At 43.7% G+C, this 26,895-nt stretch overlaps 1 protein-coding gene across 6 annotated transcripts in view; it reads right to left on the bottom strand.

The window, feature by feature from the left end:
* Positions 1-9,245: 9,245 nt before the first annotated feature.
* The window catches only part of Kyat3 (kynurenine aminotransferase 3), a 42,823-nt gene continuing 25,173 nt past the window's right edge, over positions 9,246-26,895 (bottom strand). For 5 of the 6 annotated variants that reach the window (XM_029474942.1, XM_021157231.2, XM_029474940.1 and 2 more), the window contains 6 exons: positions 24,694-24,770; positions 23,241-23,330; positions 19,872-20,058; positions 16,564-16,637; positions 16,098-16,184; positions 9,246-10,088 (listed from right to left, as the gene is read on the bottom strand). In XM_029474942.1, the coding sequence (XP_029330802.1) occupies positions 10,026-10,088; positions 16,098-16,184; positions 16,564-16,637; positions 19,872-20,058; positions 23,241-23,330; positions 24,694-24,770 (578 nt within the window). In that variant the 3' untranslated portion in view covers positions 9,246-10,025. The remainder of the gene's footprint in view (positions 10,089-16,097; positions 16,185-16,563; positions 16,638-19,871; positions 20,059-23,240; positions 23,331-24,693; positions 24,771-26,895) is intronic. The other variant, XM_029474941.1, reaches the window with a different exon arrangement.

Here is a 26,895-nt window from a genome sequence, read left to right as displayed (position 1 = left end):
AAAGGAGTTACAGAGACAAAGTTTGGAGTTGAGATGAAAGGATAGATCATCTAGAGACTGCCATACCTGGGGATCCATCCCATAATCAGCCTCCAAACACTGACACCATTGCATACACCAACAAGATTTTGCTGAAAGGACCCTGATATAGTTGTCTCTTGTGAGGCTATGCCGGTGCCTGGCAAACACAGAAGTGGATGCCTACAGTCAGCTATTGGATGGAACACAGGGCCCTCAATGGAGGAGCTAGAGAAAGTACCCAAGAAACTGAAGGGGTCTGTAACCCTATAGGTGGAACAACAATATGAACTAACCAGTACCCCTGAGCTCTTGACTCTAGCTGCATATGTATCGAAAGATGGTCTAGTAGGCCATCACTGGAAAGAGAGGCCCATTGGTATTGTAAACTTTATATGCCCCAGTACAGGGGAACGCCAGGGCCAAGAAGTGGGAGTGGGTGGGTAGGGGAGTGGGGGAGGGTATGGGGGACTTTTGGAATAGCATTTGAAATGTAAATGAAGAAAATACCTAATAAAAAATAAATTAAAAGAAAAAAAAATTTAGCTTGGGCTCGCTTTCACACAACTAAACCGGACTGTGACAGATCAGACTCTCAAGCACTTTTTAATTGGGAACTGGAAAAAAAAAAAAGAAAGATAGAAAGAAAGAAAGAAAGAAAGAAAGAAAGAAAGAAAGAAAGAAAAAGTATTTAGAGCTGGATGCAAGCCTACAGTCTCACTTCTTCAGGGAGCTTTTGCCCTCACCTATATAGCAACTCCTTATCTTAATTTCTTTGAGCTGAGTTTAATAATATGCAAATACATACTAAGGGTACCCAGTATGACTATCTGAGTACTGACATGTTCCAAAACCCAAATGATGTCAAATCCTATTAGTATGTCACCAACAGAATGTTTCATACACGAGACTTTGTTCTGCCATGAGTATAACTATGTAAAACATATGAAATCACCTTCAGGCTATGTGTATGTTGTATATATAAAACTAGAGAATGTCTTTGAAATCGGATCCCATCCTAAAGATACCCCATTATGTATACACAAACATTCCCAGATTAAAACAAAACAAGACAATCCAAATCAGGTATGATCCCATTTTGGATGAGGGACAAGCCAACGATGCGTCTCTGTTTAATTGTCTATCACAGAAATTGAAGAACAGATTACTTAATTTGAGACAGTCATTGTAGACAGCCTGATGCTGTCCCTCATTTCCTGAAAATGTAAAACTCTCAGCACAAGGAAGACGGTATTAATATTTATACATGACCTCATGTCTAATTTTCATAATTTAAATCCATGCCAAACGCACCCATATTGTCTTAATGCACCGTGCTGTGCACGCTGCGTTTCACTGGGTCATGTTTCATTTACACAAACATCTCATTCATTCAGGTTTTCTTTTCAAGCAACAGATTTGAGCCAAAATCCTTGACTAGACACTATAGCCTATTTACTCTCATCAATAATGGACGAAACGTCCCCTCCGGATCTTTGTTATCACAACCAAGGCCATCAGGAACATCTTCGACAATATTTATGTCAGACACGGATGTAAACACCTGCCAGTGTAGCCAGGACCTCAGAGGCCAGACTCATATTACATTTATTCACTGTTGTAGCAATAGTCCCTAGAAATGGATCCATTTTCTTTGATGATAGTATTCTGGAAGGTGCATTTCCCCAGACTTGGGCAACACCAGTTGAGACATCCTTTCAGTATCATTTTAAATTGGAAACCAAACTCTGACTAGACATGTCCACTTAGCAGGCAAAAGCAAGATGGCCAGACTACTCCCCTCCTGACTTTTTTGCATGGCTTTGCTGGTATGTACTCTTATTTGTTCCTACTAGCAAGAATGCAAAAACATTGCAAAAAATGTCCTTCCGTACCTGGCCCGTCAGCTTCTGCCTTCCCCATTGTGTTTTTTCTCCTTAGCACTTACCAACTACTGTCCCTTTAACCTGCCTGTCGGTTGCCCTGTTCCCATCTTTGGAATGCGGGTTGTAAATGGTACTAACTTTGTTTCTTTTGCTTGCTACAGTATTCCTAGCAGCTACAGCTCGTACATAGGACTGATGAATATGGTAGGCTTGCAATCATTGTTTGTCAAGTAAATAAACTGTGGCAAGAAACCACTCTACCACTGAGCAGTATCCTCCCCCAAATAAACTGGTTTTAAAACGAAATAAAGTGTCTCTGTACAAAAGCTAAGAAAAGTAAAATCCTTCCTCACTACACTGCTCAGCGCTGCTGGTCACAACTCCTTCCCACCTCCTTTCCCAAAGCTAACTCCATATAGTTTTATAACTGGGTGTTTTCATATAAATTATTAGAGCAAAATCATACAACACAGTAGATACAGAAAATGCCATGAATTTAGTTTTACATAGTCATTTGCTGAAGGTAACCTTTTAAAAAGCTAAATTATAAGATGTTATTCTGTAAGTTTCTTTCTCTTAATATATCTTTGAGATAATTTCATGGCCATGCAGAAAGCTTCTCTCCTAAAAAAAAAAAAGTTTTTACTTTAGTATTAATTATGTGTAAATGTGGATTTCTGTGTTTGGGTTGTGCAGGAGGGTGCAGATGCCAGCAGAGGCCAGAAGAGGGCGTCAAATCTCCTGGAGATAGATTTGAAGGTGGTTGTAAACCATCTGACAAGGGTGATGGAGAAATAATCCCTGGTCCTTCAAAGGCAGCATCCACTCCTAAGCCTGAGCCATCTTTTCAGTTCTCTCTCCTTTTTAGCTTCTGTTTTGCCTTGACGGCATTTTTTTTTTTTTGAGACAGGGTTTCTCTGTATAGTTCTGGCTGTCCTGGAACTCACTCTGTAGACCAGACTGGCCTTGAACTCAGAAATCCACCTGCCTCTGTTCCTGAGTGCTGGGATCAAAGGCATGCACCACCACGCCCAATGATGTACAATAATTTAACCCTTCTTAGTGTAATGGACACTTAGTGTCTGGTCATTCTTTTGTTTGCTTGAGATAGAGTTTCACAGCAAAGGGTGCTGTTTTCCAATCTCTTGATCCTCATACCTGTGCCTCAAAAATGTTGGATAATTCTGGGATGCCCTACCAAGCTCAGCTTCCATTCCCGGCTTCCCAAATAGCAAATCACCACCACCATCATCATCATCAGGTGTTGTTTTTGTTCTCTTTTGTTTTGGGAACATCATCTTACTATTTAGCTCTGGCTAGCCACGAACTCACAGAAGTCTGCCTGCTTCTGCCTCCTGGGTGCTGGGATTAAAGGTTGGTACTGACTGTCCCACTCAAAACAGCAAATACTAACTAAGCTCTTGTGCGTGCGGATGTGAATCTGAACTGCATGATTATGCAGTGGAGGGCTCTTGAATCTCATTATTTTGCAGCTTCAGGGCCAATTGTAACTTCAGGCTGTCTGCCCTGGACAGTTTCCACAGTTCCCACACTATGGATCAGCTGCAGTCCTAAAGCTTAGGACCTAAGCAGAGACGCTTCAAAACCCTAAGTAAGATGACTCGGAGACATGCGAAGTGTATATGAAGTTGTAGGAACAACCTTTAGCATCTTAGTAAATCATTAATAAGTGAAAGACAGGAGCCAGAGAGAGATAAGTTCAAAATAACAATGGCATTCTGATGGCCAATTCCAAGTGGTCAAAATTCATTTATTTAAGACACGGGATTTGCCTACCATGTGCTAGAATCTGCTCAATCCCTCTCCTGGAACTTGCATTTGGGGTGGGAGAGAGACTCATAAACGAGAAAAACCTGGTATAAAGTAGATTGGGTGCTCAGGAGGAAAGCAGGGGGCGGGGAAGCTGGGCAGGCCAGCAAGAATTGTTTTTATAGATTGATTGATCAATAGATTGATTGATTTTAAGATGAGATCTCACCATATTACCTAAATCATCTCAAATGTGATTTTTTTTTAAACCTCAAACACTGAAGTAGCTAAAAGGCAGTGCACAGACCCAGCACATCCCGTTGAGACTTCCAGCTTTGGGTGGAAGGTCAGGTCCTCCCTGAGGAAAGAATTGAATAATGATCTGAGGTAGTCAGGTAGCCTAGGGTAAGCCATTCCAGGACTGGGAATCACAAGTGCACAGTAATAAACTGGAGCTGGCCTGGTCTCCAGGGACAGACAAGGAGGCCAGGGTGGCGAGACCGACCGCATCAAGGGCAGGGAAGACATGACGAGGCAAGGGAAATACAGGGGAAACGCGACACAAACTGGCTTCCATAATGAACAAGACAATCTATGCGAATGTGTTTAAGCTTTATCTTTCTGTGTGTGTGGATGCCCACAGAGGCCAGCGCGGACACTGGATTTCCTGGGGGAGGAATGATGTGAGCTGCCGGATGTGGATTCTGGGAATGGGGGTGCAGCTCCTGTAGAAAGCACCACGTGCCTGAGCTGTCTCACCAGCCTCCCCGTGAAAGGTCCTGAGCTTTTCGGAATAATCACGTTCAAGGGGGGAGCCTGATGCCAGTGTTTCACCGGGAGAACAGCATTTCTGAGGGGGGAGAAGTCTCGGAATCGAGAGTTTTATTTTTCCACTCCCCCGTTGTTTACCAGATTGTGTCGTGGTTTCTGAAAGTAGAAACCTCGTGTTCCGTGAGTTAACATAGGAATCTATGCGGAAAGAAAGCAGCGCTTTAGAACCCACGGCTCTGAGGGTTCAGCCAGAGCTGCGTGTTTGTTGTGTTGATAGACAACTAAAGAGAGTGTCCGGTAACACCGCTTCCAACACTATTTATGTAATATTTCTTTTACAAATGCTGAGTGGAAATGTAAAGAGGGTAGCATCTGTCTAACATGGTGAAGTTAATATTGATTAGAAAACCCACTTATCACTACAATTTATTTTTGATAGACCCCAAGATGGATGTTTGTTGGCAGGGGAACTTATGGTTTTGAAAGGCAATAATACTTGAGACCTGTGATTCATGTCAAATAGCCCAAAGAGAAGTTTGTGAGCTTTAAAACCTGGGGCTAAGAACATAGCAGAACAGGCCCGGCCCATGGTTACATGTCCTGTCTGGCCTGGTGCCTCCCTATCTCCCGCCCTTCTGACAGTCTGTTGATGTTTAAATGGACCAATCATGTGAAACCGCGCCAATTCCTCCCTGACCCGACCCCTTTTCTATAAAAGTCCCTAGCTTCCAAGCCTCGGGGTCGAAACCACTGTCTCCTGCGTGAGATACGTTTCAACCTGGAGCTCCGCCATTATGACTCCACCATGTGGTCAACACCTCTGTCTCCTGCGGGAGATATGTGTCGGCCCGGAGCTCCGTCATTAAACTACCTCGTGTTCTTACATCAAGTTGGCCGTCTGTTCGTGATTCTTGGGTGCATGCCGAATCAGGAATTGAGTGGGGGTTTCCCCACTAGGTCTAACAGTTTCATTGGAAGGACAGAGTAATTAGCTGCATTCTCAGAGCAGCAATCCAACGAAGTTCTCGTCTCAGAAATGTGCTCGAGATTTGTTTTGTTTGTCTACCTATAGGGTTAATCCGACCGGGAAGCCCCTTGTTTTATCTGGGTATACCTTTTCTCGCAAAATGTTTGGTAATCGTCTGTTTATATAGCTGCTTTGGTTAGAATGGGGGAAATCTTTGAGTTTAACAAGATTGGCTGTAACTTGCCCCCCCCCCTCCTACATCCTCAAAATCCCGACCATCTTTTCCCTGGAGTGTGACAGACACCTACTGAGGGGTTGCTCACTCTCTGCCTCTGATGATAGATCTTCTTCTCCAAGGTTGACCTGGAACTCAGACAGCACTCCTTCCATAGAAAACACAAAGTGCTATATTTGGTTAAACAAATAAAGGTTTGTTTATCTTGTGCATTACAAAGTCCATTGGTGGGTGCAGTGGCTTGGTTTGGAAAGGCCCCAAGCCCTTTCCATCGTCCACCCTCATTCTTGCTGGAAAGTCCGTTCCTTTACTGGCATTAAAGCTGTCACCAGGATTCTGGTGTGTACTGAAGACCAGCTGAAACATCCAGGATTATTAACTGAACAACTACTAGATCCTTGAACTTTCCATTGAGAGACATCCATTGTTAGACTAGCTGAAACACAGCTTGCAAGCCACTTTAATAGATCTCTCTCTCTCTCTCTCTCTCTCTCTCTCTCTCTCTCTCTCTCTGTGTGTGTGTGTGTTTCCTCTCTCTCTCTAGCTCCTCCACCTTGAATGTAGTGTGAGTGTGAAGGCATGGGGATGCAGCAGCCATCTTGCATTCCCACCAGCATGAGGGTCAAAGTCTGCATACCAAGGAGTAACAAGTGCGGTGTTGGTGTGTGTGTGGGGGGGGATGTGTGCGCGCACGCGCAGAGCTTAAGCACAGAGGGCCCCAAAGCTCACCTCTACAGTGACCCTTCCCCCAACAAGGCCATACCTCCTCCAGTAAGCCCACACATTTAATAGTGTCACTCCTCCTGGAAAGGGCATTCAAACACACGAATCTATGGGGGCCCAGACCTACTCAAAGCACCCCAGACCGTGAAACAGTCACAGAAATGAGAATTAGGAGGTGGTGGATTCAGACATGAATGGAATTCCACAGACAGGCCTAGGCTGGAGATGGGTTCGAGATGAACTAATACAGAGTAAACGAATTTTTTAGAAAATAATGAGGAGAACATGGTATAGATCAAAATACTGATAGCCAAGGATCAGACGAGCTGAGATCAGCCAAGTGGGTAGTAGCAACCTAACACGGTGTGTGGCATGTCATGTTGTGGGGACAAGGTGGCTGGGGTGGGGTGTGTCCCTACTCATAAATACTAAGGGAAAGGCTGAGGGGAACTGGGAATTTTCTCCACACTATTATTTTCAGCATCTATACATACACCTTTGAGACAGGCTCTCTCAGGGTCAGGTGCTTGGAGCAGAGGCATATTGTCCTCGTTAGGTTTCTTTCCCTTTCTCTCCCTCTCTCTCTCTCTCTCTCTCTCTCTCTCTCTCTCTCTCTCTCCCTCTTTTCTTTTCTTTTCTTTTCTTTTCTTTTCTTTTCTTTTCTTTTCTTTTCTTTCTTTAAGATTTATTTACTTTATGTGAGTACACTGTAGCTGTCTTCAGACACTAAAAGAGGGCGGCATCAGATCCCATTGCAGATGGTTCTGAGCCATCATGTGGTTGCTGGGAATTGAACTCAGGACCTCTGGAAGAGTAGCCAGTACTCTTGACCAATAAGCCATCTCTCCAGCCCCCTTAGTTGGGTTTCTATAGCTGTGATAAAAGCACTATAATCAAAAAGCAAGTTGGGGAGGAAAGGTTTTATTTGGCTTACACTTCCACATAGCTGTTCATCACTGAAGGAAGCCAGGACTGGAACTCAAGCAGGGCAAGAATCTGAAGGCAGGAGCTGATGCAGAGGCCAAGAAGAGGCGCTGCTTTCTGGCTTGCTCAGCTTACTATCTCATAGAACTCAGGACTACCAGCCCAGGGATGGCCCCACCCACATGGACTAGGTCCTTTCTCATCAATCACTAATTAAGAAAATGTTCCACAGGCTTGCCTACAGTCCAATCTTACGGAGGCATTTTCTCAATTGGTATAGGTGACTATAGCTTGTGTCAAGTTGACATAAAACCAGCCAGCACAGGCACGAAGAGTCTTCACTGGAGAACCAGGCTCTACTAAATCTAAGCTGGAGAATCAGTCAGAGCCTAAGCTGGTCCTATTGCTGAGTCCCCTTGTCAGCCTCCTCCTGAGGCAGATTGAAGACCGTGGACACCAGCCCTTCCCCTGACCTGGAATGTTCTTAAGATTTCCACAAGCTCGCTCTTCTTCCCCTCCGTCTAGTTCCAAGTTCCCTCCATAAAATCCACCCTAGTACATGCTAAAGTGGCAACTTGCTGCTCGGCCCTCTGGTTCTGCCCTTTCCTGCTGTCTGTCCTCATGCAGCCTTTCCCATAAGCTGACACCCAGCACACACCCCTTTTGTTGGTATTTTTGTCTCTCCTGGCCAGGGTAGGGATATAAACAAGTACAAGGTCCTGCTAATGGAAAGCAAGACAGGTAGGGAAGAGAGGGAAGGACAGAGGAGAGACCAAAACGGAAGGAGGAATTCTGCCCCCAGGAGGAAGAGATAGTACAAAACATATGTAAGATGGAAGAGGCGCAGACGCAGTCCACTTGTGAGGGGTCAGCAGAAAATAAAGACACAACAGATGGACTTAGGTCTGAGCATGTGAGGAGAGAGACGATCAGAGCATGGGTGGATTCAGGGCTGCAGAGAGCAGGCTCAAGACCAGTGAAACACCACCCCATGGACCAGGTCCTCTGCAAGGCGACGGGCAAAAGTTTTCCACGAGGTTTGTATGCCCTGTAACAGCTGTCTCCTGCCGTTTTATGCCTTACTTTTTTTTTTTTTGGTCTGGGTCTCCAACTCATTTCCAGGTGTAACCTTTCTCTTTGAGACTTGGACCAGTTTTAAAACCAACAACCTTCCCCTCGCCATCCCCATCCCCAACTTGTGTGGCCCAGAAGGTTCAGGGATGACCTTTGTCCCTGTGGGATGAAGAAAGGATGGACAAATGCTGAGCCAGAGAGATACATCACAGGCGATTTCTGTCTGTCCTTTGGTGTCTCCCACAAGCAGGTGGATCCTGCTGTGACTTGGTTGTGATGCTGGTAGTGGGCTGTGACCCGGGATGAGAGGGGGTGGATTTTCTTTCTTATCATAGAGTATGCTAGCAATTGCTGCTGTGGTAGCAGGCAGAGAAGGCTGACTGGGGAATGGATCACAGTAACGTCTATCAAAGGTGAAGGATGAGTTCATAGCTGCTAGCGCTTACCTGAGTGTGCTCAGCAGCCCAGGTACAGGCCTAGAACTTCAACCCCAGGGTGGAGTCCTTATTTTTGACCAGCTAGGCAAGTTCAAACAACATGGCAATAAGTCAAAAGTGTCCCAGAACAATGGAAGTGAAGGTTGGCCAGGAAATGAGTGCAGTTAAGAGGCATAATAGGAATCACACTGAGAGCTCTGGGAACTGCAGCAGAGATGATCAAACTGTAGGCTGTGTGAACATCACCTGGGAGGGCCAGATCCCGAGGCTCTTAGTTGATGCTGACCTAAAAGAGCTATGGACCAGTTTCTGGGAAACATTGGGTTTGGAACTGTATTAAATTTAAATAGGAGCTGAGAGGGAGGGGGGGATGGTAAGGGAAAGGAGGGCGGGGGAGGGAGGGAACACGGCCACAAAAGCATGAGCCAGAAGACAGTTGGTTATAGAGAGAGAGGATGTGTTTACTATCTCAAAGGTGAAACGGCCCCGACGGATGTTAGTTTCAAGGTGTGGCCAAGGGAGTGGGTGGTTCAGGTGGAGCAGAGGTGAACATCGGCAGAGGTAACAAGGTCAGGGGATGGAAAACATAGACTGCCCACGTGGACCTTGAGGCCACCCAAGTCACAGCAGCCCTTGGAAGAGAAAAAAACAAAGCCAGGGGCAAAGTCTAGTGTCCTAGGGAGGGAGCTATAGGCACCCTCGTGGCTGGCGCCTAGCAGGACAGAGAGGTGAAACTGGCCAACCTCCTGTGAGGGGTTGTAGGTTGCCAGGCTTTACACAGAATGAGCCTGCGGTCCTCACAGACGAGCTGCAGATGAGGTATGTGTTGGTTTCGTTTCTTTCATTTATTGAGAGTCTCACGTAACCCCGGATGACCCCCAGCTTACTATGTCACTGTGGAGGACCTTGAACTCCTGCCTCCCCCTCCCAAGTGCTGGGCTTGCAGGCCATGCTACACCTGGTGCAGTAACGGTGATTTCCATTTCCATTCATGAGCAAGTACAGCACGGAGAAGTTGACTCTCCCACCACTGCAGTGGAAGGCACCTTAATGTATTCCAAACGAATAAAACCAGAATGTACCGAACATGGTTAGGAATGGGGTTAACTTTGTAGACAATGGAAATTCTTATTTAAATGTTTGTCCTGAACCATGTTTCTTTATAGTGCCCACGAGGTGGCAGCACTGAGCAGCAAGTCCTTGCAAGAAGATGGAACCAGTCAAGACTTCTGGCTGTTCCAGGCCCTGAAGACTTCTTCGGCAGCATCCAGCGTGCTGTCTTTCTAGAAATAAAATAATTGCATCGTTACATACCAGTATAAATTCAAGATATTGCAGTATTTAAATATAGAAGGCATAGCTGGGTGCTTGTGGCACCCAACTTTAGAAAAACCCATTGAAGATAAAAACCATACTAGCAATACCCCAAAACTTAAGAGAATCTATAGTCTTAGATGAAGAAGCAATATCAAAGTAAAAACAGAAATGTGGAAACTAAAAGGGGAGGGGTGGGAAGTTGGCTCAGTGGTTAGGGTGTGTACTGTTCTTGCAGAGAAATCATGTTCCTATCACCCCAGGTGAGTGACTCACAAAACTTCCTAAAACTCCAGCTCCCAGGGATCTGATGACCTCTTCTGTTATACGTGAGTTTGTATACACACAAACATATTTAAAAAACTAAACAAAAATCTAGAAAGCTGAAAACAGCCATTCAGGCAAGGCCTTCCTGCTTTTCCCCCCAACCCCCCCCCCCCCCCCCGTTCTCCAAGACAACCTCTCGTAGCAGGTTTTAGGTTTAGTTCTAATGTCTGTCATTAAAATCCAATCATATGCTCAGGCTTCTATTTCCTTATCTGTGAACACTGTATCCACTACAGGGAGGGAAGGCTGGAAGGAAGGAGAGTGAGAGAGCGAGAGAGCGAGCGAGCGAGAGAGAGCGAGAGAGAGAGGGAGGGAGGGAGAGAGAGAGAGAGAGAGAGAGAGAGAGAGAGAGAGAGAGACTCTAGCCAGAGCTCAATCACATACCAAGGTATGAAGTAATTAAATGATGGGAACCAGGTTTCATCCTTGAAGAAGGGAGTTACAAATATAGAAATGAAAAAAAAATACAACTAGCCATATGATAGTTTTCAATAAATTTGGATACAAATAAATGTAGCTGTAAATATGCATGCAATCAATTCTGTCTACCCAAGGGTTCTGCTTCTCAACCAACCGATGATTGAAAATATGCAGGGGAAGAAATTACATCTGAACTGAGCATGCTCGTATTTCTTCTTCTTGTTGTGATTCAGAAACAATGCACTATAACGTCTATTTAGATGGTGTTCCACTGCATTAGATTATAAATAACCTAAAGATGATTTAAGGTACACAGACGTGCATACATTATAGAAAAGTAGTATGACATTTATATAAGGCACTTGAATATCTTGGGGTTTTGTAAATACAGATTTGTAGGGGATGCAATTAATCAGCCCTCGATGCAGAGGTATGACTGACATATGACTGTGCATGCATTTGAATGTATTTATATATTCTCTACCTCTGCTGGAAGGGCCTAGGGACAGCATCACAGAACAGCAGTGAACACTCTCAATATCTAGATCTTGGATTAGGACCAGAGCGATGATCAAGAGCACTTGTTCTCAATGAGGTCCTAGGCTGGGTTCTAAGCACTTACATAGTGGGTCACAACTGTTTGTAACTCTACTTCCAGGAGATATGACACCCCCCCCCCCCACACACACACACAGCACACAGACATACATGCAGGCAAAACACCTATTCACACAAAAGAGAATAAAAACCCCCAAACATCACCCCACCCCCTACCCTCCCCCACAGAGCTGGACTCTAAAAGAAACCAGACTAATTGGGAATGGCTGGTCCCAGATTGATAAAATGAACCTAGTGTAGAAAGGTCAAGAAGATGTCCCAAAATGCTGGTGACAAATCAAAAGAAACAGAAGCCAGCTTAAAGGGATTCACAGTGGCCCAATTCTGGAGAAACTTAACAATGACAATTGTTAGGTGACAATGACAAATTAGAACTCATCAAATATAACAGAAGTCTATGAGCTTTTACTGCTACCAAAGCATAAGGAAAATAATTAAGTTGCTTGGTGTGAGATGGAATTCTATCACAACTTCGAAGCAATTCCTTCAAAATAGTTACTAAATTTAATGGAAAACCCTAACCTTATACTAAATATATGCAAGCTCCACCTCATGATGTACTTTGAAGATAACTGTAGCAGGCAAGCAGACGTGGTTTCCGCCCACAGTAACAGGTCAAACTGGAGAGCCTTTCCTTACAGTGATTGGTTGGGGAGGTTTCTCTGCGGACCGTGGCCGTGTGGCCCAAACTGGTCTCAAAGCCAGCTTGTCTCTGCCTGGGATTAAAGGCATGCACCACCACCTCCGGCCTTGGCTGCTGAGTTTTATAGAGTGTCAAGGCAGTGAATGTTAAATGCAAGGACCTAGCCAACATGACAACTAAATGCAACATATAGTTCCGGCCTTGACAGCCAGACAGGAATGACCTGACTCAGGCCAGTGCCAAAGCTTGCTTGTTCTGAGGATTTTACAGAGGGACCATCGGTGAAACTCGGATAGGGACTGAGTTGTAGATGGGATGACAATTTGTCAAGGTTAAGTCTTGGTGCTGAGGGTGGTGTTCTGTGATTTTGGAATGTCCTTGTTGGTGGGGAACACACAATGAAATATTGGGGGAATGATGGGCTATCATTAGTGGTTAAGTAGATACTCTGAGGTGGTCTTTTAGAAATTATAAAATCATGTAGATTGCACTTCAAGTATTTAAAATTTTCTAGGACAGGGTATCTCTATTTAGTCCTGGAACTCCCTCTATAAATCAAGTGGCCCTTGAACTCAGAGATCTGTCTGCCTCTGCCTCCTGAGTGCAAGGATTAGAGGCATATTCCACCACTGCCCAGCTTAACTATTTCCTCTTTTGGGTGTACACACGGGAGTGAAATGTGCACCCGCATGTGTCTGAGTGTGAATCTGTGTGAGGTGTACGTGGTAGTCAGAGGAAAATCTTGAGTATTGGTTTTAACCTTCCACTTCATCTGAGATGCGGTCTCATGGTTATGCTATGAATACCGGGACTGTCTCTCTGCCTCTCATTTTGCTGTAAGATTGCAAGCCTGCTGAACTGGACCGGCTTCACGTGGGTACTGGAATCCCAACTGGGGTTCTCCAGGTGCCTTTACCACTGAGGCATCTTCCCCGCCCTTCAACGTTGTTTTTAGGTCAGCCCATGTACTTCCGCCCACGCACTTCCTCCCACGCGCTTCCTCAGCCTCTCTCTTTCCTTGCCCAGAGGTAGCCCTGGGATCTTATTCTAGATCCTTCCTGAGCCATTCCAAGCATTTAGCTAAAGGCAGCATTCCTGTGAACACAGCTGTACAATTATTTGGAGCTCTATTCCCACTTTTTTTTTGTTTTTTTTGGAGACTCGACTACATATTTCATTTTCCTTCCATGACCATACTTTTCTCTTTAATGTTGTAAAATCCTGTATTCTTCTCCACATTCTTTTACTAACTTTTCTCACCCCTGATGTGCTTAGCGAAGTATTCTCCCTTCAATTTCTCCCCTGTTCTCCAAAGAGACCCCATTTTATCTTCCTGCATCGCCACACCCTCACATTCCTAAACTTGAAAAGTCTCAACCTCAAGTACTGCCTTAAGCATTTTGAACTTCAAATGTCACCGTCTGTCACTCTCCCACAGCACAGCTCATTTTTCCGGGGAGTCCTCTGGAGGTTGTTTTGTTCCAGTGTCTTTCCTTTGCCGTATGATGTCCTTGGAAGAGGTGTATCACGTTCAGTTATGGATGTGAACGATTTCTGACTGAATGCCTCTGTGAGTTCTCCCCGCTAGTGCACACACTGCTCCTATTGATCTGAGCAGCCAGCGCTCATAACCACTAAGCCATCTCTCCAGCCCCATGAATTTACAGAGATTTATCGAGGAGGAAGTGGGCAGTGCTTGAAGACAGCAGAGAGTCTGTCTTGTTCATCAAAAGTTTAATGCACCTTTAATGTAGGAGTTGGCCATCTGGGAATTAATTACGTGGCCTAACTGAGGACCTTTCCTCCATATTACTTCAACCCAGCTTTTGGCAACGCTGCCAGATCAATGAGGAAATCCGTAGCCCAAGCACACTCACCTTCCCACGCTGCTTTACAGCATTCACACGACTGCAGACCCGTGCCCACTTCCCCTCTGCCAGAATAGCTGAATTCCCACTGTTCTTGGTACCTGATCTGTCCTTTGAGGCAGGAAGTCTTTCCAGGCATCCTCTTTTCTTCTACCACTCCCTTTACACTACTTGGCAACCCTCCCTTTCACGTAATTCGTGAAATCATGTTACAGCTCGCCCGAGTTATTTCCAAGAGGGGAAAAGGGTAGGGCTGTGTTGACTGGTTGAAAACGGAACTGTTTGTTTGTTTATTGTTTTTTCAGGATAGGGTTTCTCCATGTAGCTCTGGCTGTCTTCGAACTTGCTTTGTAGACCTGGCAAGGGTTAGAGGTGTGGGCTACCGTGCCCAGCTAAAACTGAAGTCCTAAGGTTACTCTTCCCCTTCTGTTAATCATGTTTGTATTTTCAGTAGTATGTTTACAAAGATGGCCTCTGGCTTATGGTGGCTCCATTGATTATTTTTTTATTTTATGATGACAGATATTCATTAGAAGTCATGCTTTTGATATCTGGGAGTGGGGAGCTGGTGATATACAGGAACATACTCTCTACTAATGTGGGACTGTCTGTAGCAAGGGGCCTCATGATTCAAAGGAAAATAGCTGCTTCCCTCTTTCTGTGCTGCATTGCCAAAGCTACACTGTTCAGTGGTGTGCTCATGGGAAATGCATTTTTTTTTTAAGATTTATTTATTATATGTAAGTACACTGTAGCTATCTTCAGACACTCCAGAAGAGGGAGTCAGATCTCATTACGGATGGTTGTGAGCCACCATGTGGTTGCTGGGATTTGAACTATGGACCTTTGGAAGAGCAGTCGGGTGCTCTTACCCACTGAGCCATCTCACCAGCCCCCGGAAATGCATTTCAACACGCAGTATTCTTAACAATGTTTCCATTGTAAGTAGGGAAATACTTGGACTTAAATCTTTTAAGATGGACAGTATAATGCTATGCCTTATTAACCCTACTTTTTTTTTTTAACATGTATTTACATTCCAAATGTTGCCCCCTTTCCTTTTACATTTTAGTCAATCAAATAGTCACATTGTAAATACTCATATTCTATTCTTAGGTAAGTCTTCCATAATTTGTTGATAGGTTATATCAAAAAGTTAAAAATAGTATTTATGTTATGTTAAATAACCTAAGGATGAGTGTTTTCAGTAGCCATAGCATGCAGGTGGGATCTATGTATATATGGTATGTGCATATTTCTCATGTGTGTGCATATCTGTAGAGGCCTGAAATGGACATTGGAGGTCTTCCTTGATTCCCCATGTTTATATATTGAAGCAGGGTCTCTCATGGAATTCAGAGCTTACCAACCATGGGCTGGCGTGGCTAGCAGTCAGCTTGGCCTGGGAATCCAGTCTCTGTCTCCTGAGTTTTCAGACAACTTGGCTATCTGGCTTTTATGCTGGGTATGGGAATCTGAACCCTGGTCCTCCTGCTTTCTTGGCCAGTGCTGCATCGACGTAGGCACTCCCCGGCCCAGATTACATCTTTCTTGAGAGGCTTCTGGTTCAGGTGTAATGATTTCCCTCAGCTAGGACTATGTGGTTCCCCTCAAAAAAGGCTGAATCAAGGATGGTGGCTCCCAACACCTGAAGACTGGGGCAGGAGGACTGTCATGAATCTGAGGACAGCCTGAGCTACAGAGCAAGACCCTGTCTCAAGAAACCACAAATAAATGAATGAACTAAAAGAACCAGCAAACACAAGGCTCAATGCTGACTTACCACCAATTTCATGGCAGCAAGTCAAATTTCTTTTCTTTTCTTTTTTTTTTTTTTTTTTTGAGACAGGGTTTTTCTGTGTAGCCTTGGATGTCCTGGAACTCACTTTGTAGACCAGGCTGGCCTCGAACTCAGAAATCCGCCTGCCTCTGCCTCCCAAGTACTGGGATTAAAGGTGTGTGCCACCACGCCCGGCTCTAGCAAGTCAAATTTTAAAAGTGTCACTTAGCATTTCATTTTTTGGAAATAGAAAAGAAAAGCTGCTTTGTAAATTGGAGTGAAGGTACTGTAAATGCATATTTGTGGGAATGTAACAACTTACTTTAATAAAGCAAAACCGCACCAACTTTTCAAAGTGTGGTTTAGACTCGGAGTGGCAGAACGCAGAAACAGGAATGGCTGTCAGTTTCTGAAAGACACACAAGGTGATGCGATGGAAAGGCAGCCCACATTCCAGATGTCACTTAGGGGCCACAGACTTTAGAAATATACTGCTGAGGGTCACAGTAATTTTTAAAAGGAAAAAGTATTTTTAATACTTTCAATTCCTCAACAAGTCCTAAGTGGACTCTTTGCATGAAAGCTAGAATTAGAAGAGTTGGAGGCTAGCCTGGTCTATATAGCAAGTTTCAGGCATGCCAAGGCTACAGAGTGAGACTGTCTCAACAAAGCTACACAAAGCATTTTAAAATAAAAAGGAGAAGAGACAAAGGTGGAGTTCTGTGTCTTTCAAGGCACATTCACAAGGTGCTTGATAAGGGAGCAGCGGGAAGGTCAGTAAACAGTACCTTATGTTTCGTCATCCACTTCACAAACTTATAGTCATAAGGCTCATCGCTGTTCATGTCCGAGAGGTCAGCACCTGTAACCACAGGGAAAGGTGGGTGCGGGGAGAGCTGTGTCAGAGACAACGAAGGCATCACCTAAGCCTGCCAGGGCTCACATTTTCTCCCGACTCAAACAGGCGTAACCTAGAACTTTCTAGAGGTTACTCATACACCCTACTGGAGTCTCACACTGTGTGATGAAGTTGACTGACAAGTCGACTTGAGTGCTGAGAAAGGAACTGGTCCTCTGGTCCTCTGTCTTAAACACTGAACCATCTCTCCTCCCCAGCCCCCTGCCTGCCTTTATTCTTATACTACCATCAGATAGAATGTAAATGTTTATCTATAGGAAAGGGGAGAACCAAATTCTAATATGAGGAACAATTCACATACAGTAAATGACATTTTGCTCACGTGAGAACTTGAGATGTTAATATTTTCCCCATATCATAAAGAAGGGATATTTTCCCATCTCCACAACATTAGAAAAGGTTTTCCATCCAAATTCTCCTGACTCCTTAACCAGACTGTATCCAGATCTAAGACATAGCTAGTACTGGGTGCAGGATGGACTGACTCAGGCAACATAGAATGCGTGCTTAGTGCAATAAGCCAAGCCCACTACAGTCCTGTGATGGTTAACAGCACATTGTAATGATCCTTCTCTAGAGTGCACTGTCTGGGAATAACTGGATCCAGGAGTGTCGTCATTTCTCAGGCATTCACTTGTCTTCTTCTCTCTCTCTCTCTCTCTCTCTCTCTAAAAAAAAGATTTATTTATTATACATAAGTACACTGTAGCTGTCTTCAGACACCCCAGAGGAGGGCATCAGATCTCATTACAGATGGTTGTGAGCCACCATGTGGTTGCTGGGATTTGAACTCAGGTCCTCTGGAAGAGCAGTCAGTGCTCTTAACTGCTGAGCCATCTCTCCAGCCCCCCACCTGTTTTCTCTTAATAAATAAATTTAGGTGGAAAATTTTATAATTGAAAGGCTCCATGGTGGGAAGAAACTAGGAGCAGGCATGTTGAGAGCCACAGGGGCATCTCAGTCTAAACCATGGGAGGTACGCCCATCACCAGGGTAAGGGTGTGTTCTGGCAAAGGCACACCCCAGGAATGTGAAGGCCTCCCCTGTAGCCTCATGAAGGTGGGGTTGGAGCTGTGACCTCACGAAGAACCTCCAGCCTCAGCTACAAGAAAATCTAGCTTTCCAGTTCTCTAAAACCTGTGATCATGAAAAGAATTAGTAATGTCTAATGCGTGTGTACTACACAAGGATTCTGACATGAATATAAAGATTAGGGAGACTCTCCCATTCTCAGGAATTCACCTCACTTTCTCTTAATAAATCTACGTTCATGCTGCCACAAAAAGCTAACATACAGCCATTCATTCTTCACATAAAATTGAATTTTCTTTTAGGCTTCTCAAATTTAGCATAAATGAGAAATTTTAGTTTCTCAAGTTCAGTTGCATTTAAGGTTATTACAGTCTAAAATATTGAAAACCATATTAGGTTAATCATAATTTACCAATACAGGATACTCAAAGGTTTACTATTAATAATATTTTTAAAATATTAAAGAAATATACATTTTATGTAAAACTGCTGGAACACGGTCAAAGGCATGATGCATGGTGAACAATGCTTTGGGGAACTGTGTGAGAGATTCCAGGAAAAAAGGCAGAGGAGAGGGCCTTTTCCTTGCTCCCCGCATTGTTTTTGGATATGATTTCATGAGTCCTATGACAAACATTTACACTAAATTTATAGGACATGTTTATTCTTGCTAGATGTCAGAACACAGATACATAACACACTCTGGCGACAGGACATTCTGAGTGCTGTCCCCAGTGTACCCTGAATCTGGATATGGCCGTCTGTCTTGCTTTCACGGTTTCCCAGATATAATCTAGAGTACATGACAGGCAGTTGTGTTTAAATTGATCTGTCCTAAGAAGCCTCTGGAAATATTTAATATTGTTATTAATTTTTAATTAATATTGCTGTTAATATTAAATATTGTTAATATTTAGAATGTGCTTCCTGATATTTATTTACACATTTTTCTGAGCTCAAAAAACCATCCTTGGGTCAATGTTTTCTTTGCTACATTCATGTATAAGAGCACACTGACACTGAGGTAGGGTTGTCTACAGCATTTGACTGGAGTCTGCCCCATTCTTTAAGGCCCTCAAATCCCAGGACTCAGACAGATCTGCATAGGTCGGTAAAGGTCAACAAGTTACATGTAAAACATTATGTTTCCAACTTGAAAATGTGTTGGTGGCAAGTCAAGAGTATAGCATCACCTTCAGGTAACAGAGACCCATTCATAGGAGGGTTGGCAAGATGGCTCAGGGGGTCAAGGCAAGTCTGATGATCTGAGTTCAACCCCACCCCCCAGGTCCCAGATGATAGAAGGAAAAAAGTGATTCATTCCCAAAAGTTGTCTTCTGACCTCCACACATGAGCCTCCTCTGACCGCCCCATGCACCAGTGTAAAATAAAGGAATAAACCCATGGTTTTTGGAGAAAGAACTGTAAGGATTTCAGCTGTATGACTGTTGGAAACGTAAGGTTTTCTGAGCCTTCCTGGCTTCAAAGATGGCGCTAACATGCTTGCTTGCTTGCTTCCTTCCCTTCCCCTTCCCCTTCCCCTTCCCCTTCCCCTTCCTTTCCTTTCCTTTCTTTTCCTTTCCTTTCCTTTCCTTTCCTTCCTTCCCCTCTCTCTCTCTCTCTCTCTCTCTCTCTCTCTCTCTTTCTTTTTGCTAACATGCTTTCTTGAAGAGGGTATTAGAGTGCTTGGCCCTCTGTTTATAGCATTCATTTTTGTAGCTTTGAAAATAGCAGGCATTTCCTTACAGCTTCACAACTTCTAGAAACTTCCATTTTCTTACCAAATAGCACTTAGGAAAGTTAGCAAAAACAAAAAACAAAAAACAAACAAACAAAAAAACGATTTCAAATGTACTGTTTCACATTCAGAATTTTCTGCTCCACACTGGCACACAATAAGAACAGTTCTGTAACAGAACACCTAGCACAACAATGACCCAACAACCATTTATCAGCAGTGAAAGTTCAGGTTAAAAAGTCCTGAAAGGAAAGTGAATCGTTGGAAGTGCTGGAGTTGTGAAAACACGCTCTCTTCTAGAGATGAGATGCAGGTCTGGCTTTGGCCCCTTTCCCTGTACCTCTATCCCATCATCTCAAACCTGAGTGTCTAGCTCTGACATAAATAGAAAAGACTTCTTCACAAACCTAATGAAGACACATCAGCAATGATGAAGTAACCCCCGTCAGGAACAATGGGTTTCAGGCCAACGCTGTTAAGTAAACGGACCATCCGATCTCTCTTTACTTCTAATTCCTTTGGCAGAGAATTAAAGTAACACTCAGGGTCATCCATGCGCTTGATATCGATCCAAAATGCCTCGGCCAAGGCTGCCTGCACGTTAACAAAGGGCGTCAGTTATGGCTCAATTCCCTGGTAGGCTAAATAAAGATCATCATAGTAAGATTTGTGTCAAGAAGTCACTCGGTAAATTACAGCCAGCTTCCCGTGGACGATTCCGCTCCATAGGTTAATGGCGGAAGGAGTTTTTTTGTGTAAACATTTAACTCTAATATGACAAACAGAGGAAGACACCAAAATCCCAACTGAAAAAGATTTGTTATGTAAAGATGATGTACTTGGTAAGAAACAGACATGAAGAGTTTTCTAATGAGATGAGCTGTGGTCCGGCTTGCTAAGTCTCAAAGAATGGCTAGACAGGTGAAGATGGAGTGAGTCTTTCCTGATGAAGGCACTGGAGGAAATTAAACCTGGCCTGCTGTCTAGACAAGCAAACCCAAGTTCCCCATTCCTCAGAAGAAATACTGAAACCATTCTGGTCCTAAGGAGTGAATGCATCTAGAGACAAATCTCTGGGACCTGTGGGTAACTCCTTCGGCAGTGGTGACAAAGAAGAGAAAATGTGACCAAAGAAAACCAGATTGTAAAGAGCAAAGGACTTAATGTTCGGGTTCCCTTCATTTCATTCGGTGAATTTGTTCTCCCAGGTATAGGCATTACTCCCAATGCCTTTGCCTTTGCAGGGTGATTAGGCCCAGGAGACTAGAGGCCCCAGGAATGGTACCAGAACCACTTCCATCATGGGAGAACACAATGAAAAAGAGACACCTATGAGGTAGCAGGTCCTTCTGATATGGCTTCTAGAAGGCAGGGTCAGGATCTGAGTCTTCCCAGCCTTCAGAACCATGAGAAATAATTCCCTTTCTGTCTTTCTTTCAAGATTAATTAATTTACTAATTCATTTATGTGTATGAGTGCTTTATCTGCATGTACACTTGCATACCAGGAAAGGGTATTATGGAGTCACTGGGAATCGAACTCAGGACCTCTGGAAGAGCAGCCAGTGCTCTTAACCACTGAGCCATTGTTCTAGTACCTAAATTCCTTTTCTGTATTGGCTACTCAGTCTCTAGTATTTTGTTACAACAATGTGTCAGTAAGGATCAGGCAAGTGGCTGAGAAGCATGGCAGGTCAGGATGATAAAAACAAGTCACAGAGTGGGCATGAAGCACAGAGATCTGCCAAGCTGAGAGCAAGATGCTTGGCAGGCAAAGCATGCCATGGCTTCTGGCATTGGGGATAGAATGGTTAACATCATAGGCAAAGCCCTGGCTTTCATAATTATATAATATTTCATAATTATATACTGAAGGGTGGATGAGGAGGTGAGGTAGAAAGGCCAGGAAAGAAAATCTGTTATGTATGACAGAGCTGTAGCAAAAAACAGAGCAAGACCGGGTAGGAGGGGTCGAGATCCCATATAAGTCTTTGAGGCAGGAGAATTTAGCAAGGAGACAGAACTCTTTAACACTAGGAGATCAGCATCCAGTTTCCAAACATAGCTGTCTGAGCACATTTTGTTTTTTCTGAACTGCAGAATAAGATGCTTCAGGAAATGCTATAGAATTTCAGCTGTACCTTTCTGAGCAGTTTGTTCATTTACTCTAGAAGTCCTTGCCCTGGAAAATTCAAAGCACAAAGACACAAACAGCTGTGCTGAGTGTACCCGGACCCCCTTTTTTCCCAAGCATGTTTGCCCAGTGTCAGGCACCACTGACTTAATCTTCCAACTGTGTCCAGGGCCCCATCAGTTCTGCCATCCTCAGTTCAGTTCAGTCCTCTGATTTTCTTTCTGGTGACTCTTCTCTTATGTTCTCCCTCCATGAAGCCCCAGACTCCTTTCAATAGCATACGTTCAAAACTGCCATGGCTTCCCACATCCCATGGCAGCCATGCTGTCTACCATTGGGTTGTATTTCTAGTCTCTCTGACCACAGGCTCTTCTCTAGGTTAACCCATGCTCAGATGCTCTCTTCTCCATGGGGCTAGTCCAATATGACATCATGTCCTCTCCAACTTGGGTCATTACATCTTCCTTCCTTCCAACCTTTTCTTTGCATCTATCAAGTGTAACATAATATCATTTAAAAGTATCTCTATTATGTATGTCTCTTGACTAGGTATTAAGCTATGTGCGTCCAGTGGCTTTTTGTCTGTAAAATCTATAATCTCCAGTAAATCTTAGTTGAATAAGTGAATGTCTTTGTTTTGAGGTGGTAAAATGAACTTAAAATATAATAAAGCAAACCTGCAGAACTAGCCTTTATCATAGTTAGGAGAATCACTAAAAATAATGGAAGTTTTTCCTATTCGGTAGACAGACAACTTGGATGAGAAACACTCAACCACCGGTTGGATGTAGACACCGACAAGAGACTTTTACTCTCTTGTGCTTTCGCTCCTCCTAGAAGTAGAATATTGTTTTAGTTTGTTTGGGGTATTCAGAGGAGGATGATAAATAGATCCGTTTCTAGAAATGTATACAAAAATAGCAACAGCCTAACAAAGCTCTACATCCAGGACCAGAAATAGTGGTACTTGCCTGTGCTCCCACAGCTTGGGAGGTTAAGGCAGGGCACTGTGCTAGAGAGAAAGATCAACCTGGGAGAATGGATCTGCTGTCTACTTCTCATCAGCCAGTTCTACCAACACAGGCAGCCCTGAGCTGCTTTCTTCTGGATCATCTAAGGAGGCATCCCACTTCTCTTACACAGAGTATAGTATAAATTAATACACATACGTACTGCCATGGATTTTCATTTTTTAAAAATTTCACGATATATTTTGGAAATCTTTCTGAATGGTTATACTGTGTGTCCTCGGTCTGTTTCCACTGGGCACCTAGTATGTTGTTGTCCAGCCATGCTTTAAAGTCTCGGTGTGGTCCAAGCTAGCCTTGAACTCATGCTCCTCCTGACTGAAGCCTCAAGAGCTAAGATAACAGGCAGGCATCACCACACCCAGGGATGTTTTCTTTTCTTTTAAATAGCTACTGCAGTACAAAAAATAAATGACCACCAGAGTTGTCTGTCTCTTAAAACATACTATCCTGTATGGTAACAGGAGCTTTTAAAATGTGATATAAATTATGCAGCTTGAAATTAGGGGTGCACCCAAAGGCTACATGTCTACTCCAGAATTCCCAAGGTGTAGTAGAAGGGCTCGCTCATGCAGAGGCTGTTCAATTTGCGCAGGCATAAAGGCTAACACTTACCTGTAAAGGAGTCGCACAAGTGTAAAAACTGTTCTGCTGAACAGTCTGTAAATGCTTTATCAGGTGAGCAGGGCCAATGCTCCAGCCGAGCTGGAAAGGAAAACCACAAAAGCAGATCTTAAGTAACCTAAGGATATATATCATATCTAAGAGAGTCATTAGCATAAATGACAAATACGGGCGATGCAGAAATGTCCCCAGGAGGAATGTGGGGTAGTGCTTGTTGTTTTAAAGTTCCCAGCTCTGCCCTCACCCCTCATCCTGCCTTCTGAAGGTAAACACAATCTAGAATCACTGTGAGCCCCTCCCCTTGCTGATGTGTCACTTCTGATACGCAGGAGGAATAAGACCAGCAGTTGCACTTGCTTGAAGTCTAGGTACAAGCGCCTCTGCATGGCAGCTCAGACAACTCCCCCACAATTAAAGCACACGAGATCTTTAATTCTCCTGGCCTCAAGTGCTTCCTGTGTCTCAGCCCCAGCTAGTCTCAATATGGCTGAATGAGAACTGAATTTTAACTGGGGGATTATTTCTTGTCTTATGAGATGGTATCTCCTGTAGCCCAGGCTAGTCTTGAACTCACAAGATAGCTGAAGATGACCCTGGGTTCCTGATTTTCTTGCCTCCACTCCCAAGGGCTCAGGATAATGGCTTTGGCCACCACACCTGGATGAATGCAACAGTTTAGTGGTTGGTGCATGGGGCTGAAGGTGGCTGACCTGCCCTGATTTCAGTTTATTAGCAGTATGATCTCAGACAAGACAGTAAAAATTCCCATGATTTTAGTTTTATAATCTGCAAAATAGGGACAATAACCATGCCTACTTTATACTGTGCTTTTAAGAATGAAAAAAAAAATTAGCATGCATAAAAACACTCAGTGCTGGGGCCACAGTTAAAACCATAGTATTAATCAGTCTTATTTTTCTCTTTTCATATGTAAATATTCTTTGTAAAGAAAATGTATTATTAGTTGGTCACTCATAAGAAGAAAAATTGCTTGATTTTTCTTTCTTTTAAGAAATCACTTGGTCTCAAAAAGGATGAAACATGGGTGGGTGCTAGGATTCTGAAGGTAAAAGCTTGCTTCCTACCAAGCCTGAGGACCCAAGGTATCATGGATCCACACATTGGAGGGAAGGAACTGACTCCTCCACATTCCCTCTGACCCTCACACATCCCCCACAGCACACATTACCCCTGCTCCCAAATAAACACATGTAATTAAAACTAAAAGGTTGACCAGTAAAGACAGAAAGGATCAATAACTCTAAAACCCCATATACATTATGTATGCATTTAAAATGCAAAATATTCTACAGAAATTAAAGCGACGGCCTGTTTTTAAGAGCCCGATTTTTCTACAGGGTACTGGGGACTGAACCCAAGGCTGTCACATGCAAACTACCTGCTCTACCATTGAGTCCCAGCCCAGCAGTGCCCTCTCTCTTACCTTCCAGCCGGTCACACTGAATGTCTTGCCAGCACTTCCTATTGTTATTGTTCTCTCCCACATACCTGGAAGAGTGGCTTAAAAGAAAAGAAAACTAAATAAGTGGCTATATATCTCCTCTCTAGTTATTTCTTATCAAATATAGTCTAAAAACACAATGCAGACAACATGAACTCAAGGAAAACAGATATATTACATAGTATCCTTAGTGGAGTTATTTCAGTATTTTTTTTTTTTAGATAATTCAAATTTAAGGTCATGTTTAGTTAAAACTGTTGTAGTTTGTTTCATTGTTGGACCAATATGCAGACATGCACAACAGTTTCATCACTTTATCTATGTCTGTCAGTCTGTCCACCCATCCATCTATCCATCTATCTATGAATCTATTTAATTTTGGCCTAGCTGTGCACAGGATGTGTGGATGTCAGAAGGACAACTTTTGGGAGCTTGTTCTCTCTTGTTTCTACCATGTGGCCTTGGGGATAAGACTGAGGTCACCTCAGCAGTGGTACCAGCAGGACAGGCCAGGTGTCAGCTGTCACTGAAGCTGGGACACTCAGTTCCTAGTGCTAGTCATGACTGCAACATTAAGCAGCTAATTTTCCTGGACAGTACTGGGGATCAAATCTGGAACCTCTCCCATGCTTGGCATGCGCTCTACCACTGAACACTTCTTTCTAGGTCTGTTTTCCCACACTTCCGAGAGTGGTGGTTAAAATGTGCAGTCTACTGTACAAGCATCACTGCCTTTAATTTTGGAACATTGTTTTTTCAACCAGAGTCAACAAGCCTCTTGACTGATATCTTCTAAAGTCACACATTCACAGTGGCGCATCAAATCCGTTAGTACCAGAGAGCTGAGGAAACATGGCAGTGGCACCGGCTAAGAATTAGGCACGAGGTGGCAGCAGTGACAGTGTGCTGAGGGCTGGGGTGGGGACAAGTAGGGGGTGTTAGGCAATGGTAAAGGGCAAGGGAGCCAGGGTTGACTTGGCTGTGATTCGGAACACCACATAGGCTTAGGCAGGCAGAGAGGAGGGGATGGCATTCTGTGCTATAGTATGAAAGGTAATCACAGTATTTTTTAACATATTAGCTGCATAGCATAAAAGGAAAAGAAATCCAAATATTAGTGATTTAGAATATCAACGAAATACATGTATGTGTTAGAGAGGCAGGTTCTTTGTGATGGCTAAGATACCAGTTTTGCCACTGGACGATATCCCAGCCAAGAACATCTCACCCAGTAAGAGTAAATTCTACGACCATTTTCTTCCTCCCCCTCCAGCGTTTTTTGCAATAGTATCTCAATGTGTGGTTTGGGCTAGCCTGAAACTGGTTACATACACTAGATTGGTCTTGAACTCATAGAGATCACCTGCCTCTGTCTTCTGGGATGCTAGGATTAAAGGTGTGCACCTCCACATCTGGCTCACTACCGTTTTCTTTTTTTAGATGTTTAATTTTATTTTTATATGTATGAAAGGCAGGAGGCATTGGTTGCATACCCATGCTTCAGGGCAAACAAACTGCATTTTTCTAAATTATTACATAGTGAATTCATATTTTTTGCATTAATTTAATTTTATAAGCTGTTGCAACAACTAAAGCAAGTCTGAGTTAAAAATGTGTCTTCAGGGGGCCATCAAGATGGTTTGGTAGGTGACAGTACTCGCTGGGCGAGCCTGACCACGTGAGTTGGGTCTCTGTATCGCAGAGAAGGGTGGAAAGAGAGACAGGACTCCAGAATGGGTCTGTGATGTCAAAACATCCCATCCCTTGTGAGTGCCCCATAGATATGAAGTTTCAAAAAGTTTTGCATATCTTTATCAAATAGCATCAGTTCTACTGTCCTCTGGGTGCTTATCACATACAAGGAAACAGTACACTCCTGTCAGCATAGTGGTCCTTTGGGTGGAACTCAGGTTCTCAGGCTTGGCAACAAGCACCCTCTCTGTTGACCTATCTTTCTGGACCACAACATTTGATTTTTAAAGATTGGTCTGAGTTTCAAACTGGGAAATCGTCCAAATGACCTAAGACAGGTCATCAACAAGATAAACCATGGTGGGTTCCAACCCAGTTTGGGCACATAATAACACTGAGCTGTGTAATTAACATCTTGAACTACAAATTTTCTGTTTATAGACTTGCTGTGATGAAAATTAGTCCTCTTCAGTGGAACTAGCGGCCACCAAA

The sequence above is a fragment of the Mus caroli genome, chromosome 3 (genome assembly GCF_900094665.2).
Source record: "Mus caroli chromosome 3, CAROLI_EIJ_v1.1, whole genome shotgun sequence".
NCBI classification, from domain to species: domain Eukaryota; kingdom Metazoa; phylum Chordata; class Mammalia; order Rodentia; family Muridae; genus Mus; species Mus caroli.
Note: the sequence above shows the minus strand (reverse complement) of the source record. Positions and strands in the feature narration are given on the sequence as shown.